This window comes from Atractosteus spatula, chromosome 15 (assembly GCF_055471065.1).
Source record: "Atractosteus spatula isolate fAtrSpa1 chromosome 15, fAtrSpa1.hap1, whole genome shotgun sequence".
NCBI lineage: Eukaryota > Metazoa > Chordata > Actinopteri > Semionotiformes > Lepisosteidae > Atractosteus > Atractosteus spatula.
The window spans coordinates 11,372,335-11,390,635 of record NC_142720.1 but is presented as its reverse complement, the minus strand read 5'-3'; the positions used below and the strand labels follow the sequence as shown (position 1 = coordinate 11,390,635).

The window sequence follows — 18,301 nt, the reverse complement described above, 5'->3', positions numbered from 1 at the left end:
TAATGTACAGTACCAAGAGAAAGGGAGTTTAGATTTTTCTTTTAATAGTTTAAAGGAATTTGGATTGCTTTTGGTTTTATACATTAAAGGTTTTATACATATTTTTTTTGTATCAATGTGTCAACACGAGTAGGAATTTAAGTTGTTTAATGAAGAGTGTTGTGGAACAGATTTTCAAAGAACTATCTAGTTCAAGATGAACAAATTCCTCTGGGAACTGATAAATTCTTGTCTTAGTTTTGTCTTTTTGCCAAACCTTGAATCCATTCCCTCGGGTTTCAGAATTACCTATTGTATTTAAAAACTTCTCTCCTGGGACTTCTTATTTTAAACACATAGTTGCTGAAAATGTGTTGCATATCTCAGAAGACCTAATCAGTATGAGGTGCCAATTGACTAAAGTTTCAAAACAAGATGAACATTTTTTTTCCTTCTCCTCGTGTCACAATTTGTTTAGATTTTGGAGTTACAAAGTGCTTCTTCATGCCGAAAGATTTGCACCAGTCAGTAAAAACTCAAATTGAATTTAAAGCCCCTCCACACTAGGTAGAAAAGAATGACATGCTTTCAGAGAGAAGAGACAGGTTACATAGCAAAACACTGCGCTTAAGCAACAGGACAGTCGCTGTGATTCTTTCTACAGAATCCGCTACAAACTGCACAAGTCTTTCTGTGCTGTACATGCATAATGTGGTGGTTTTCAATTGAATTATTTTGAGTTTTCTCATTTTATATGCAACTAAATCAGGTCAGGGAAAAGACATTCATTAATATTATAGAGAAAAACAAAAAGAAACAAAGTGAATTTAAATATTTTGAGGATGTGGTAATTGGACACATGGAGCTTCCTAATCCCCCTGAGTCTTTATCTAACAAATAAGGAAAACTGGCATCCTGTATAACCAAACTTTTTTTACAGTTCCAAGTCCAATCTGAGTTATTATTTATTTGACTTGGAAGGACATTGCATTCTATTCAAAGGCATGACAAAATATATTTCCTTTTGGTTACCTTGTTGATCAAATTTTCCTTTTACATGTCTTAGAAACATTAAAAAAAATCTTTACAGGCTTTGTTTATAATTCTATATACAGTAGGTACACCTTCTTTATTTTGTTTTATCCTTGCAGCCTTTCAGAAATAGCTTGTTTAGCCGAACACCTGTAGAAGCTCTTCAAGTGGTTGTCATAAGGAGGATAGCTTTCAAGTAGCATTTCAGAAAATGTCCCAACAAACACACATTTCTCCCCTAAATGTCAATTTCTGCAAACCTGAAGCAATTACAAGTTCCCAAAAAGACAAAAGTAATAAATGCAATAGAAACTGCAGAGGATTTATGTCCCTAAAGCTGGTTGTAATATTGAATGAAATAGCAGGCACAGAGGCAGTCTGCTGATATAAAGCAATTTATCTGGTGGGCCTCAAATAACTTGCAGCTTGTGCCTCACTGCATTTCGCAAGTTTTCTTTGCCACTCTTCTTTTTCCATGAGTTAGGTGATTGACTGAGGCCAAAATCCAATGCTACAGACTTTCTTTTAGTCACAACTTGATGGATCTTGCTGAGGTTAGCTGTGTGTTCAGAGTATTGTGTATTGCAGCTTGATAATCCTCTTTTCCGTTTTATCAGATATGGAGTCTATGTTCAGCCTCGTTTCACAATGCTTTGCGAACTGGTAGACATGAACTGTCGCTAAGGTTATTTGACAGCGACATATGTCCATGTGACTTCTGCGTTAGGGCAACCATAAAAGTCCTGTTTTGTTTTGTTTTTTCGTTTTTTTCTTTTCTCTGGTCTCGAGACCTACTGTAAATTGCAAAATTCAGGCTTATGACATGAGCAGAGGATGAGAAATAGCCTGTGGCAAGGCTCTCGGCAAAACTGCTCAGCTTTCATTTTTCTTTATCAGTTGTTTTGGTGGAACAGTAGCTTTACTCTTCACCTCATGTTCAAGTTGACTTCTTTCTGTTACTAAGATGGGTATATAGCTTGCATTTATATAGGATTCCAACCAGCTATTTATATTATCTGTGTAACTATTCCATTGTTTACATACAAGCTGTTAGAGAGCTCCCATTCCTTAACATGGTGATTAATGTGTTTCTTACCTGCTGAATCTTCAAAAGTGATCATCAGCTCACTTGCTGGGCTTGTCTACAGCAAGGCATCATTTTTTTCCTTTAATGTTTCATATTTCTTACTTTCTACAGATGTGCCCTCATTAGGGGCTTCCATCAGTTATATAAATGCATCTCATTCTACCTTTGTTGAAAGTCAATAGCCAATGCAGTGGGTCAAAGAACATGACTTTGGGACATGTTCAAATGTAACAAGATAAAAAGGAAAAGGGACTGCTAGCAGCACTGATGCCTGCAAACCTCACAACTGAACAAAATGCTTTGTATAAAGGCAGGACTGGAGGAAGTAAATATGCTATCAAGCCACCTGTATACTTCATGATTGTTTTTTATTGCTAACTGTGCCTTTACATTTGATAATAAATACTGTACTGTAGTATCTATTTACTCTCAAAGTAACTTACAGTGCTAGATACCTTTGTGGAAATATTTGAAAGATTAGAAGAGGATGGATTCATTATCTATTGAAGTTTTCTGTGATAAATGTATTTATTCTGCTGTGTGACACTGCATGGCCTTTGACATTTCTGATTTAAGGATGAGAAGCTTCATAAAGCAAAGAATGGATTTTTCTTTTTTATTTAAACTACAGTATACCATGTCTTTGAAGAACACAAGGAAATGTTTGGGACAGATGAGCAGAGCTTTGAAAACTTTCATTGTTTGAATTATCTTTTGGTTTAAAAAGGAAAGTTTTGCAAAGAATAATGGTATTTGTTTTTATTTTATTATTTGCAAATATTTTCTTTTGTTTTAAAAGCTCCTTATGTAGACCGTTTTTAATGCCACTCTGAATGTGTAGATTCTTTCATTAATACAGGGATGAGGTTGTAACTGTATAGCGACCAAGAAATTAGTCTTTACTTAATTTGTGCTGAACCAGAAAATGTCAGATTTAAATCTGCACTTATAATAAGCTTTATTTTATATAGCGCCTTTAAAGGTGGGTTCTCAAAGCGATTTACAGGATGACAACAACAATAAATAAGAAGAATACACAAGATAAAACACAATTGCAATACATAGAGGAGACCATGGATGGTGGTACTAAGAAAAGCAGAGGGGTGAAGAATGGAACCAGTTAAGTAAAGGCTTTTCTGAAGAAGAGGGTTTTGAGTCTGGATTTGAAGGAGTTTAGAGAAGGTGACTCTCTTATATCCTTGGGGAGAGAGTTCCAGAGACTGGGGGCATAACAGGAGAAGGCCCTGTCACCTATACAATGTAGACGGGCTTGGGGGACAGTAAGGAGAGCAGAATTAGAAGAGTGAAGGTTGCGAGGAGGGGAGTAGGGTGATAAAAGTTCAGACAGGTACTGAGGTGCCAAGCCACGCAGAGCCTTGTAGGTGAGCATGAGGATTTTAAAGTCTACACAGAATTTGACTGGAAGCCAGTGCAAGGACTCCAGGATAGGAGTAATGTGAACACTTGCACTAGACCTGGTCAGGATTCTGGCTGCTGAATTTTGGACATACTGCAGTTTGTTCAGAGTAGATTTAGATATCCCAGCGAGTAGAGCATTACAGTAGTCAATTCGAGAGAACACAAATGTGTTGATCAGCTTTTCAACCACAGCCACAGCCACACTTCCAGCTGGTTTCTATTTTAGGAAACAAAAACCACTCTCATTTCTTCATATCAAACCACAACTTTGGCTAGTAATGCAAATTATAGTTTATAAAGTCTGCTGTAAAATGCCAGTTCTTCAACAATGCTTTTTTGTTATGTTTTATTATTCTTGTGAAGTCCCTCAGATTCTTTACTTGATTGTGTGAAAGTGGCAATGATCTCATTTATGTTGAGAAGGTATGACTTGACATTCATTTTGCATTCTTTCTCAATTTATCAATGATATTTTTAATTTCTCACTCTGAAAAAGGATAAATACCTGTCTGCCTGTAAGGTTTTTAAAAAGGCCAACAAGACGTGTCACTACAGTTTCATAGACATACCACCCATATGTAACTTATTGATTTTTTTTCCTGTCCTAGCAATTTAAATATGACAATTAAGAAAATTTTCAACATAATTTACACTTTCAGAGCTATAAGAGATGAAAGCCGGTGCTGCTTTTCAGCTAAGTATTCCTAGCACCAGGTGGTGTAGGAGCCTGCAGGCATGATAGACATGTCTTCTCCAGCTTACTCTCTAGTTCTTAAAAGCCTTCTGCTTTGATTCACATCTAAGAAGCATAACATCATAGACATGCTGAGCTGTGGTCACTTTGTGTGATAAATTTGCTTAAGTGTTATTTTAATAGCGAGTCAGTCTTATTGAGCTAACGGGGAAAAATGTTGCAAGTCTGGCTGTATTGATTTAAGAATTTCAATGAGGCAGTTTATTTATCAACGCAAGTGAAAGGGCCTTTTTATTTTTTACAATTGGTTTGTAAATGATTGGCCTGTTTCAGCAGTTTTAAGGAGCTGAGAACTTTAGATGTCTTTAAATATGAAACGGGAATATTTTTGTGAAATGAACCAGTGTCCTGATCATCAAGAAGTTGACAATATCTCAATAAAATGTCTTTTATTAAACCATAAAGTAACTCTTTATAATGCACTTTAAGATAATAAGATTGATTATAAACAACAGGAAGCTTGTTTGGTTAACATTGAATAGTAGGTAAGCATTAAGATGAAAACTTGTGTCACTTTAATGAAGTGACTTTATTGTAATGTTCTGAATTGTGGAATAGTTTATATGCAAAATTACAGTATGCAAAAATGTCCACTTTAAAATTCAGCAAAAATGAAGCTATTATTTATTTTTTAGATACTTTAAACAGAAGGGAAAATAATAATAAATAATAATGAATGAATAATAATTTTCACAAAATGTAACACAAAAGAGACAAAATATGTTGACAAATGCAGTTTAAATGAAGATAGTAAGAAACATGTATTGTAGTGTTACAGTAACATGTTATAAACGTCTGAAACAAACAAAGACAAAAAAAACTTTTAAATTAACAGCACAGAAGACCTGCCTGTATAACCTTGCTAGTGTTTAATTGTGTAGTGTTGTATTTTTAGATATAACTCAGTATTTTGATTCTAGGCACATCGAGTCTTATTGTGCTTTCACAGACGTGTCGCTTAAGACTGCTGGTTGTTTTAAGGAACTGGCTTGTTTTGAGATGCTGTCCATGTTCCAGTAATAAGACTGAGACTGTTGCACTTCGATTGGATTTTTTTTTCTAAATTACTATTGGATAGAAATTACTTCTCAAGAAAAAAAAAAACATTAAATAAATTTAGAAAAAAGAAAATCAATTATGCCACCTGACTGCAGTGATTGGCTTGAAAATGTGGAGATTGCCTTTCATGGAACTGTTAGTTTAAAATCAAATGGGTTGATGTACTGTAGATGGTTGTAAAAGCTTCCTCACTAAAGTTCAAACAACATGTAAAGTCTCTATTTAATCTTAATAGTACTAGATCACAGCTCAGCAAAACCTAGGAATTAAAATCTGGTTTCTTTTTAACATTACTAGTTTGATTGTTGTAGATATAGTACCCTCTAGATTTATTTACTGGATATAATGAAGTGATTGTATGGTTTGTTTCATTGTCAAGCTGGAATGTCCAATTTCAGGTAAACATCCGCACCTTAGGCGAAAATAACCTGAGATTTAGTTGTAATGTCCCTCAATATACTGAAGTTCATGATTCCCCCCCCCCCCCCATTGTAATAAGGGTTTCAGGACCCATAGATGCAAAACAACTGCAAAAACTAATAGACACCAGACAGATTATATAAACTGACCATAAGATGTGGTTCCAATGACCATGCAGATATAGTTCACCTACAGAAGAGGCTTCTTCCTTGCAACCCAGTCAGAATACTCATGAAGGTGATGGTGAATGGTAGTTTTTGACACTTTATGTCCTCAAGATGCCAGTTGGTGTCAGAGGTCTCCAGCTGTTGCCTTGGGCTAATAGTGCATGCTCTTACCTAGTATCTTACCTTCGCACTGCCTCCTTTTATACCCCAGAGAAATGGCAAAATCTTTGGAGATCCGTTTCTGGTGGCCTTCATTGGACTTTCAAAGAAGAAAATCTTATTTCTGTTGTATTCTATTTTAAATAATACACAGAATAAATGTGACCCTCTTGTTTTCTGGAATTCAGTTAATTATTTTAGACAATTTTGACTTTTTGTCTGAATTGCTATTATGATTACAGTATAGCAATTTTCACATTAGTTTTAATTAAAATACATTGTTCAAGTTATAACGTTTTCTGTTATGTTATTTGTTTCTATTTCATCAATGGTATGAAAAAGATCTGCTTTCATTAAAATGTGATAATTAGCACATTAGACAATATGCAGTAGTTTCAAACAGGGAATATCAGACTTAGCTCCAGTTTCTTTCTCCTGTTATTTTAAGCTTCTGTTTTTCTAACATTTTTAGAAGTGATTTCTATTCACCATTAATATTGTGTGGTTAAAGGTGTCTGCTTGCACATTTTGCTGCATGCTTTTTGATTAATGTTTGACCCATGACTTGTCTTAATGGATGTCTTTGCTTTCTCTGAACCTCCTCTGGCAGTCTCTTCACTGTAAAGGGACCAATATGTCTAAGGTAGACAAACCTAGTGTTTCTGTATTGATTACTTTGAGTGCATGCAGCTAACCTAACTTGAAGGATGCATTTATCTTGGTTGACTTGTATTTTAGACTTTTGTGTTGGATAGTGTTGCCTTCTGTTGTCATATCCCTTCATTTGCCCTTTTAACTGCTTGGTTTTAGAAGATGGCTATAATTGTGATAACTTGTAAAGCTGATAGCAATGTAAAATTTGAATATTTAACCCTCCAGTTTGGGTGCTTTATTAGTCTTTTTCCATTAACTTCATGTTCATTATGCATGCCTTGTTGCTGTATGGTTTCTGCACCAGCTAGTTTATAGTAACCTGTATGTCTCTTGTTATTAGGCTGGAATTTGAAAGACAACAACGAGAGGAACTAGAAAAGTTGGAGAATAAAAGGTATTAAAATGTATTATTATTATTAGAATGAAACTTTTCAATACTGTAGAAACCCATTTTAGTTTAAGAAGAACCTTCTACATCATCTATGATTACACATTTTATTTTCTATTTTTATGTCTACCACTGTGCTTGTGGCTTATAAGCAAAGATTTTAAAAGACCCTCTCAAATTCTACCATACCAAAAAAAGAGAGCATAACTAAGAGATAAGTCCAAATACAGTGGTGATTATAACTTCTACACTTCATGGAATTGAATCTACTAGATGTTCACAGATGTCCAGAGACTTATGGGATTACATTTCACAAGAAGTGAAATCTCACATCTGTCACTTTGGTTTGGTAGCTTGTTGCAGACTGAATTGTACTTTCTGTTGTTTTTATTTTCCAACCGTTGCTTGTGAAACATTAAAGCTGTCTGAACTGACACATAAGCCAGGTCTGCTCTTATTGCCATCCATACGCTGGAGGTACATGCATCAAACGTCAAGCCTCTTGCAAGGTCACTTACATCACCATTTTTTCCCAATAACACAGCACATATAGGAAACCTCTATTATTAGTAATATAGAGGTTTATACTAGTTGTATAAATATAAAATTATACCATACCGTGATTATGAAAGAAACAGGTAAAGGTCTAATGTCATTGATAATTATGGGAAATGTGTTTATTTGAAGGAAACTGATCAAAGAGATGGAAGAGAAGCAAAAGTGTGAGAAGGCTGAACTGGAGCGCATGCAGCAGGAGGTGGAATCCCAGCGCAAAGAGTCAGAGCAGGTACAGCTGCGCATCAGGAAACAGGAGGAAAGCCTCAAGCGAAGGAGTCAAGACATTGAAAGCCGGCTGAAGGATCTGCTTGCTGAAAAAGAACGGTTTGAAGAGGAGCGACTGCGGGAGCAGCAGGAGATGGAGCTGCAGAAGAAGAAACAAGAAGAGGAGATCCACATTCGTGTGCAAAAGGAGCAGGAGAGGCTGCAGGAGATCCACCAGAAGGAGAAGGCAGAGAAGATGGAGATCTTCCGGGAGCTAGAGAAGCTCAAGAGGGAGAGAGATGAGCAGTCCATCAAGATGGAGCTAGAGAAGAGGAGACTGGAGAAGCAGGAGCAAGAGCAGCTCAGCTTGGTATTTCGACTTGAGGAACAACTGCGGGAGAAGCAGGAGATGATCAGATTGCTAAAAAGGGATGATGTGCAGAGGGTGGAGGAGGAGAAAAGGATCTTGGAGGAAATCCGAGGGGTTCTCCTCAAGGCAAAGGAGGCTCGTCCAGACGGAGACGAAGAACATGACGATGTTAAGAACGCCAAGCAGAGGTACATGAGCTTCAAGATGAAGCAGTTGGAGCAGCTTCAGCTCTTGGAGCAGAGACTGCTTCAGCAGAAAGACCACCTGGAGAAGGATATCTCCAGCGAGCGGAAGGCTCTAGGCCATCTCCTCCGAGTGCATGAAGAACACCAAAAAGTTCTGAGAGAGACACAGGAAAAAGGAACTCTGGATGCAGCCAATGTTGCCCAGGAGAAAGAGCGGATTAAGCAAGCTGAGCAACGGTTACAGTACAAAGAACGCCAGCTTCACTGCCTCACTGAAAATCACCTTCCCACCATTACAGAGGAGAAGCAGAGGTCTGCTGAAATTGTGGAGAAGGGTCTTCCAGGGCTGGACAACACCTTGTACCAGATAGAGAAGGAGATTGAAGAAAAGGCAGAGCAGCTGGCGCTGTACTGTGCCAGTGCTGACCAGCTGCAGCAACTTCAGGAGACATATGAGTTCACTGCCAATGTTGCTCGCCAGGAAGAGAAGGTGCGCAGGAAAGAGAAAGAGATCTTGGAGTCTAAGGAGAAGCAGCAGAGGGAGGCTCTAGAACAGGCTGTTGCGAAGCTGGAGCGCAGGCATTCAGCTCTGCAACGTCAGTCAACTATTGAGCTGGAGATCGAGGAGCAGAAACGGAAGCTGGCTTCATTGCACCACAGTGAAGAACAAGTGGGGCTGCAGGCCAGCCTGGAAGCTGAGCATAAAGCACTAGAACAAGACAGAGAGAGGTGAGGTTGCAGTTTGGCTCCAATGTGTAATCAGAGCTTCTTTTCATTTATAATTATTTTGTGCACTGTTGCTACAAAGATGTTTGCGGTCTATTATTGATAAATCTGTTAATTAAAAAGAAAAAATGGTCTCTTAAAATAGGATCAGCTTCAAAAAGAAATTTTTAATTTACCTTTAAATATTTTACTCAAAGACATGGAAGCTGGACTGTTAAATGCATACGCTGTCATTATCCTGCTCCTGCTTTTTAGGGCCGTAAGACTTCTGATATCAAGTTAATAAGATATTGGATTTAAGCAGCACAAATGCATTTTTATTGGCTTTTACATAGGTAAAGTCAATATGAGTTCCTTCACACTGGGTTGCTTTTTTGTTATTTACATGCTATTATAATTTAATTTGCTGCTTTTCAGACAGGTTTTTAATATATTTGCAGTACTTTTGTTTGCACCACCTTGAGGGAAGCAATTTCATTATAGCAAACTTCACCTTGCATTAAACTCCTGTTAAACTGGAGATAAATGTGCAAGTACAATCAGTCCCCCTGCATAATTTCATTAGTGGCATCTTTAAGGTAAAGAGGGGTGCTCAAAGTTATAAATTAGCAAAGATGCAATGATGAAAAATATGTGCATGTCAATTTAAATCATGTTGGATTTTATTTACCCCTCTTCTAAAATTAAAAAGGGTGAATTTGCTTGTGTTCTCAGTCATGTTTGCAGGTGGTTTATGTTCACATCTTCTAATATTGAATAATTTTTAACTATTTTGCTGATTTGCTGCCATAACTATTCATAATTCTTAAGTAATTAGAGATCATAGGAATCACCTGCTTTCTTACTGCCACACAGCTCATTTCATTCAGCATATTAGATAATAGGGTGTTTAATCCTTTTGTATTTTATGTCCATAGTAATGTCTTGCAAGGCTGTGGAAATACAGTACATGATAATGCCAAAAAATACCATTACATGACACTTTCTTAAGTAAAATACAATATGATTAATAGTAAAATTGGCAGGTTATTGGGAAAATGCAGAAGTGATGTTGCTGCTGTGCTCATGATCAGCATAAGGCCATTAATAAGGCGTAGATTAGAGGTGCAATGAGTTTTAGAACTGGGAATAACACGTATGGTTCTTTCTTTCCTGATAACAAGACTGGAGCGTGAAATTCAGCAACTCAAACAAAAGATCTGTGAAAATGATGGTGCTTTGAGAAGTCTCTACACAGGAAGTGATGAAAAGTCAAGTCACAGCAGCTCACCCGTGAGCCCTAAACAGTCCCTGCCAAGCCTGATTCCAGTGGTGGATGACAGGTAGGTGGTTTGTTAGATCTGTTTCAATTTGGATCTCTGATATGACTAAAAATAAATCTACTATATTTATACAGCATTGGAAATTATTATGAAAATGGTATAACATGCAAATAGCCCCTTAAAGTATATGTAGTATAATAGATTTTGATCTCATGATTAAACGCACCATAGTACAGTCATGTTTGTAACATTATACTGTGATCGCTATTGATTCTATTAGGTGTCGAATGCATTTTATTCCCATTCTTTTGTTTCCATGTTTTTAAGGATTGCTTAGTGAAAAAGTTCAAAACTGCCAAGCTTTTCTAAAGTAAATTACATTTCTCTTTCTTTGTCCTGACGGAATTTTCAATAATTCAAGATGGTCAGAATCCACATGGGCAAAACCTGTTTAATTTCAAATCTGGTTGAATGGCTTTAATCTCTTGCAGATGTTCAGGCTATTCGTCCCTTAAATCTAGTAAATGGTTAAAATAAATTAATTTTCCGTTTATTCTTCTTTTGTCCATGAACAGTTAGAAGTCTCCAGCCCCTTACTGCTGTATGCTTAATAATTAAAATAGCTATTAAATACAAAATGAACAGCACTGAGAAGCTGAAAATAAACATATAGGCTTTGTTCCAGTTTTTCAAATCATTTAGATTAAAAGCCTTTTGTCCTAAAGAGTGAAAATCCTTTGTTCCTTTCCACTGGTTTAATGAGTGTATCCTTTACAACGAACCAGGATCAATGCATACATTGAAGAAGAAGTGCAAAGACGACTGCAGAAATTGAATCAGACCAATGGTGACAATAACATTGAGCTTTCGCTGTCAACAGAAACATTGAAGGTATAGTCTATAATACTGTATGTTCCCAAAAAGATAAACATTTGTTCCATCTGGTGTACGTGGAACCCAATGAGGTTTTTTGTTTCTTTCTGTGATAGATGTGGTGGGGAGAGATTTGGTGACAAAGAGGAATAAGGACATAGACTTTTTTTTTTGCTGGTTCAATATTTGGGGGGTATTCTTCTCTGCAGTAAAATGAAGCAGCTGAGCCTTAATAGGTGGCTTTTCCTAAATTTGTGTTATTGTATTTTTTTTCATTCTAACAGTATGCCTGTTTAATAATTCAGTTATTTAGATCTTTTGTTTTTTTCAACTCAAGTTAAAAATAAAGACCGTCATTTTGAAATGTATGGAAACTGCCAGGCAGAAATGATTGTATACTTGTTTTACATATTCTTAAACGTCAGTGGAGCTGCTGCCTTAGTTACTAAATACTAAATGTACAGTATATCTATGTTTCATTCTCTGTATCAACAGGGAGAACTATAGAAGGTAAAAATGATTAAAATGTTTGGGGTTTGCCTGGGATACACGTCTTTGCAAAGGACCATTATTCAGTCTTTCCATTCCTTTTTAACAGGCTACAGAAGTATTTCCAGAAGGGTGATGCTCCCAAAACAAGACAGCAATTTATTTGGTAGACAGTGACACTTTATAAGGTTCAGTAAGCACAACAGCAGTTGACAAATATGCAAGTCATTTTTTATTATACCCATAATTAACAGTCATATATGAAAAACCAAAAAAATCAAGACCAATGTTCAACATATGTAAATTAAAGTCTTTCTCCCATGTTTTTAATGTCTATAAATTAAAATTTTTCCCCTTCTGCAGGAAGAAGAACAGTCTAGTAATGATGGAAGCTCTCTTAAACTGACAGATGAGGTAAGCAAGTGTCCATTTACTAGGGGAACATGATTGTGCACTGTATAACACATTTTGAAAATGTGCTGCCTATTGAAAGGGTTTTGTGAGTAGAGCATTGTAATGCAAAAAAATGTTCTTTGCTACTTTAATCAAGCATACAGTACCATTGGATGCAGATAATACAGAATGTCAGTCATGTAAAAAGTGTTTGGCTTTTTAAACCACTGTACTGCTGGGCCGTCTTTGCTAAATAAGACCTTAAACGTTTTTTCATTCAAGCCAGCTTTAAATGCTGCTATTGAATTAAGCCATGCTAAAGTATTACATGACATAATATTGAATATATAAAACCTGATACATAAAAGGTTACATAAAAAAGTAGTTTACATTTTAAAGTGTAATAGTATAAAGGGATATCTCTCAAAGCAGTACTTTTAAAAGGGCTATGTGATAGTTTTGGCAATGTGGATGCCAAAAAAACCCTCTAGCAATCCTTTGTTGTACTGTACCTTGTTGTAATTCCATATAGTGGTATTGACATGTATTTGAATCCAAATGGTTTGTAATTGTGTAATTGCTAATGATAATCTTAGTACAAATTCTAAAATGTTGTCCAGCACTGCCAGGTCTTCATCTGCTTCATAATCATCTTTTGTCAGTCAACTGGCTGTTTCTAAGTGTTCTCCATTTGTCCTCGTTCCTCAGGACACCTTTCTAAACGACAAACTCGTAATGTGTTATTGCCTTAAAAGTGTGTACTTAAGCAATTACAATGCTAGAAGTAATCATAAAAAATTCCCTTTGCAGGAAGATGAAAAATCTCATAACGGTGTTGACCCACGTAAACAAAAATATGAGGTAAGGAGCATGTTATTTCATGACCTTACAGTGCGGGGCAAAGCTGTGATGACTTTCAAGTTAAATGTATGGCAGTGCTTAAATAAATTGGGAATAATATGCAGTAGAATACTGCAAAATGAGTTAAAAGCACAAAATCAAGTCAAATTAAAACACAGTCCTTCCTCATGTTTTGTGCATGTTTTGATCAGAAAGGTGGTGGACTCTTAATCCATGGTAGTATCCAATTTTTCTAGGCCATGTAGCACTTTCTCATGAACTGAATTTATTCTTCAGGAGCTTAATATTTTTAAATTCTGTGTGAGGACAAATTCTCTACATACTAGACCATTTTTTCTTTATCTCCACTACAGTGGATGTAGATGAACTTTATAAAAAAATAAAGAGGAGGCAGGTAATTAAATGCATATTTCTGTCCATTGCTTAAAATGCTAAATATTACTGACTCTTGGTTGGTTTGGTTGAAATGCAGTTACATCTGAGCACGTAAGTCTCGTATATAGTAGTATCTGAAGACCCATTGTAAGGGAGGAAGCAATATGCAAACAGTACCTATTTTGAAGACAAAATCATAGCTCTTTTGTGTAATCCATCTATTAATGTGGACAGGTATTAACTTTAATTTGCCAACCTATCATTACAGCAGGCAGGGAGCTGAATTACCAGTAGGCAGGGATTGGTAGATGAAATCAGATTGATTTATGCATCATGCTCAACAGCAGTTTGGAACAGAAGTTTGTACATCTTTTGCTGAAAAAGAAAATGGACAATTGTGATTCATTAAAGTATTCCAATCAGACTGAAAACTGCAGATTTCAATGAGTGTGATATTAACAGTGACTGCAGAAGGTTTCTCTCTGTATGATGTGATAAAAGAATGGGCAAACCTGTCTGTGACTAATAATTAAAGGATAAGAGGCAGATGAATTTGGGCTTTGCAATCAGTGCCATTAATGAGAGCTTATATTTGACAGTCAGGAAAGCAGTTGGTGCCAAGAAAAATGGATACATTAGTAATTGTACACGGGATCTAAAAATCAAACTTCACCCTCATCTGTAACAAAATACTGTCTTCTGAATCTTCCTGTTTCATTTCTGTACTTTTAAAATTCTTATTATAAACATAGATACAAGTGCAATAAAAATAGATTAACATCTCAAGCATTAAACCAGCTAATTGAACATAAGCCAAAGAACCCTCTTTTTACACAGACAACTACCACACCAAGGCATAGCATCCCATCTCTCCTTGGAATGGATGCTGCTTTTCTAAGGGCCTGTGAAAAAAGACCAAGATCTGAAGAGCAGAAGGGGATATGTTGTCTTAATGAGCTACACTGGCCATATGATTGGGGGTATGGTAATGACATGGAAAAGGGTCACATTGCCAGGGAAAAGAAAACCGCGACAAAACAGACTGCAGAAGAGTGGGATTTGCTACCTCATAAATCAACTCCTGATAAAATGCCAGTGGAATTACAAGCAGAGCTGAAGCTACATCAGGATAACTATGATTGGAGAGAAATTGGAGTTCAGCAATGGAAATATGCATCCATCTTTGCAGGGAGTGATGGAAATAGCAACAATCTGTGTCACACGGAGAGCAGACAAACTAACAAGAGCACTGATCTCCTGGCTGTCTTAAGGCACAGTTGCTCGGAGTCTGAACCTGGAGGGACCTTGTTAGACTATTTGACCAACCCACATCTTGCTAATACAGAGCCTGAGCAAGAACATACTAATAGACCCCTTCTCCCTGTGGCCAATATACAATCTGAAGTCCCTGTACAGGAGTACATCGCATCAGCTGAAGTCCCCAAAGAAGACCAATTTGGTCACTCTGTGATCTCCCAGGTCTCTTACGAAAATGAGATGGGGTTAGAACAGAAGTTTTCAAAGACAGACATTGTTTCTGAGGAACTGGAAACTGAGCAGAACTCTGGCCTTGGGTACTTCATTAGCAAACTGTCTTGTATTTATAAAGATGCTAGCCGTTGTCTGCAAAATACTCAGGAAGTTGTTAGGCAGGTTCGGAAGGGAGACTTTCAGTGCAGGAGCAGCTGGTATGGACAAATGTATTCAGCCATAAAAGATTTGCCGTTTGTACATAAGGTACATCTTGAAGTGACTTTAAAACCTGATATCAGGCCAAAACCTGCGTGCATCTTAGACTCTCCTAAAATTCATCTCTATAATATGAGTGAACCTAGTAATATAACACCATCAGAGAATGTCGCAGGTTATCTTGGATCACCAGTGACTTCTGTGATGGCAATTAAATGTGAAAATATTTCAGTGCTCTGCCAAAGGCTAGTACAGTATCCCAGAGATCTTCGTAAGCTTCAAACTCTCCCTTTGCAAAACTTTTTAGCCTGTCTAGACTGTGTCTTACCACATTCTGCTGTGACTCATAAACAACTCCGTGGTATATACTGGCTTGCAGTGGCTAATTGTAAGCAACCTGTTCCACAGCCTGGTTTACTGCTTTTGTATGATTCTGTCATGTTTGCATTAACCTCAAACACTAACTTGGAGAATAATAACAGCAACATTTTAGAAATATTCCATTGGCTCCCTCTTGAGCTCATTAAGGAAGTTCACATAGGTTTTGCTGGACAAAATCTTAGAGTTTTGGGACATTCAGAAGATACTATATTGACAATCTGCACTTACAACAAGCATCTTTCCCAAGAGGTTTGTCAGGCATTATTGAGAGTTTTGCTTCGCAAAGCAGATGATGCCAACTATAAAAGTCACCCACTTCTTCGGGGAGATCTCATGCAGCTCTCAATTAACTGGGAGTATGAAATCACTGACCTCACTCTAACTGTTGGAGTTCGAGTCAGCTCAAAATTCAAAAAGGTTCTCGCTGACCTAGTTTATGTGCTTCATGGAAATATGTTGAAAAACAAACCCTCACTGGGAAATGTTAATATACTCTTGTACACCACTGTGATAGCTGAGGTAAAGTCACATGCACATCATACACCATTAACACAGTTTGTTCTCACTAACACACACATTGGACTTGTGCAAGAAGACACAGTTTTTTATCCCATTCCAGGGTCAATTGTGATTCTGCCAAAAAGAGCCCAGTTTGATCAGATTTTGCTTATGTGCCGTTCAGACCTCCGGTGTGTGCTTGTTGCAGACAAGGAGAGTTCAACAAAACTTGAACTTGTTTTTGCCAATAGTGAGGGTAGTCACTCAGAGCAAAAAGATCATGAAGACTCATCCACACTTGTCCCCTCTCACTCATGTGGTAATTTGTCCCTTCCAGCTGAAGTGTGGAAATTAACTTTTGGTACTTCAGAAGAAGCAGCTTTTCTGATCAATAGTTTGTCAGCTGTTTGATGACATGTTTAGTGCAATGATGATCAATACCAGATGAGAAGAATGCATAGGCTTAACGTTTAAGAGGAATTTCAAAGCCAATTACAGATTTGAGCAATTTATTTCTTGAAATTTATAAGGAAGCACAGAAATCCAAGTTTATATTCCCAAAGATTATTAAAAATACAGTAGATTCACTTGATTCTTTGTTACTGGTCCTGTGTACCTGATAATAGGAGATATTTAAGTATATGAGCAGTATACAGAGAAGAACCCATGATTTTACTCATTAAAAAAATTAAATGGATTATATTTTGAAAGTTACATTACATGAACATCGGTGATCTGTTCCTTCATAGGCCTATACCTACTGTATACATGCACAACTAGGACAATGCTTGATCATTTACTAATGACAGGGTTATCAGCTTTGCATTTACTTACAGCTATGGTATAGTATCATTTACACTACTTCATTTTTTACTTAACGACAGCTTTCCTACAAAAATAAGTGCACACACCCCACTCAATTTGTCTTCTTTTTGGATTGTAGAAATTGAAAGTCTATGCATTTATTATTATATTATTAGAAAAAAGTGTCTAACCTGTATGAAAAAGTAAAGGAAACCTAATCATCAGAACAAAAAATGCCAACATTTGTGGAATATTGAAATATTAAATGGTGAGTTTTATCATGTGACTCCATTACATAAATTGCATACTGTATAGTGCACTTAATCTTTCAACAAAATGAGCACCACATAGTACGTTCAATTTAACCTGCAGCAGCTGTGAATACTTTTTTTCTATTATATCGCAGTGATTTGAAATGTAGGGCTTACTGAATTAGTTGTGGTTTTTGCATTTTTTAAGAAGAAAAGTGTGAATGAAGCGTAGATGCTGGAAGGCTAATTACATGTAATAGATCACTCATTTATTTGATTGTTTTTTAGTTTATTTTTAATGTTTCACTCTGTGAGAACAGACTCTTTTTTGATTGCACTTATTACCAGAAGGTAGCTTTATGTGGGTACATATGGAAATAATTTAATTTAGTGTTGATTTGAAAGCATGTAAAGACACTGTCATTTGAAGATGTTTTGTAATTAATTTTTAAATATTAAAATACATTTTATTGTAGGAACTGTATGCCATGCAAGTGTGCTGTTAACTGTTTTTTTTTTTTAAACTAAATAGAATTAAATTAAAACCTTGACTCGCCCACCAGTTGGATGTCAGCATCAATGATGCACCTATCATGAAACAATGCTTCAAAGCATAATTAATTTTTCTGCTTAATATAGTTATTATAACACCCAATATTATTACTGCAAAATTGTTGTTCATAAATTTATGACAAAGCAGAAGAACATTTCTAAATAAAGTAATGTGTGGCGATGGAGATCCTTTTTATTGTAGTGTATAAACATTTATGTAAATGATGTGCCCCGATAAAACTGTACAGGTAATGCCAAATGCCTTAAGATATTTAAATAAAGATCCTATTTATCTGAACATTTCTGCTCTTCCTCTATTCATTTTTAAAGCTTCCTCAGCTTGTATCATTTGCTGTCTGAGTTGCTTAAAATAGTGTTTTTGTAGTTAAAGCTTTCATTTAAAGAATCTCAACACAGCCTACCTACAGTATCTACACTGTTCAAGCTTACAGGTAGGTAATGGCACAGGAAACTAGATCAAAGGACAATTAGTCTTTTTGAAGAAAAGGTCTCTGCATTTCTGTGCAAATAATCTTCATTATAGTGCACCATTTAAAACATATATTTTTCCTGTGTACATGGTTTTTTGTGACAGCTGAATAAGTACTTTTCGGTTCAACTGTCAGATTCAAAGTTCTACAGAAATCTGTGGATGGATTCTCATGCATTATATGGATCGCTTGGGAATACTCTAAACTCCTGTTGTTAAGCG

At 36.4% G+C, this 18,301-nt stretch overlaps 1 protein-coding gene across 5 annotated transcripts in view; it reads left to right on the top strand.

Annotated features, from left to right (window-relative positions):
* The window catches only part of kif16ba (kinesin family member 16Ba), a 96,206-nt gene that overhangs the window by 46,136 nt on the left and 31,769 nt on the right, over positions 1 to 18,301 (top strand). For 2 of the 5 annotated variants that reach the window (XM_088934076.1, XM_088934075.1), the window contains exons 18-24: positions 6,687 to 6,719; positions 7,071 to 7,124; positions 7,806 to 9,164; positions 10,325 to 10,483; positions 11,209 to 11,314; positions 12,149 to 12,199; positions 12,989 to 13,039. In XM_088934076.1, coding sequence (XP_088790202.1) covers positions 6,687 to 6,719; positions 7,071 to 7,124; positions 7,806 to 9,164; positions 10,325 to 10,483; positions 11,209 to 11,314; positions 12,149 to 12,199; positions 12,989 to 13,039 — 1,813 coding nt within the window. Of the gene's footprint in view, positions 1 to 6,686; positions 6,720 to 7,070; positions 7,125 to 7,805; positions 9,165 to 10,324; positions 10,484 to 11,208; positions 11,315 to 12,148; positions 12,200 to 12,988; positions 13,040 to 14,251; positions 17,843 to 18,301 lie in introns of those variants that run through there. The other 3 variants (XM_088934077.1, XM_088934079.1, XM_088934078.1) reach the window with 2 other exon arrangements.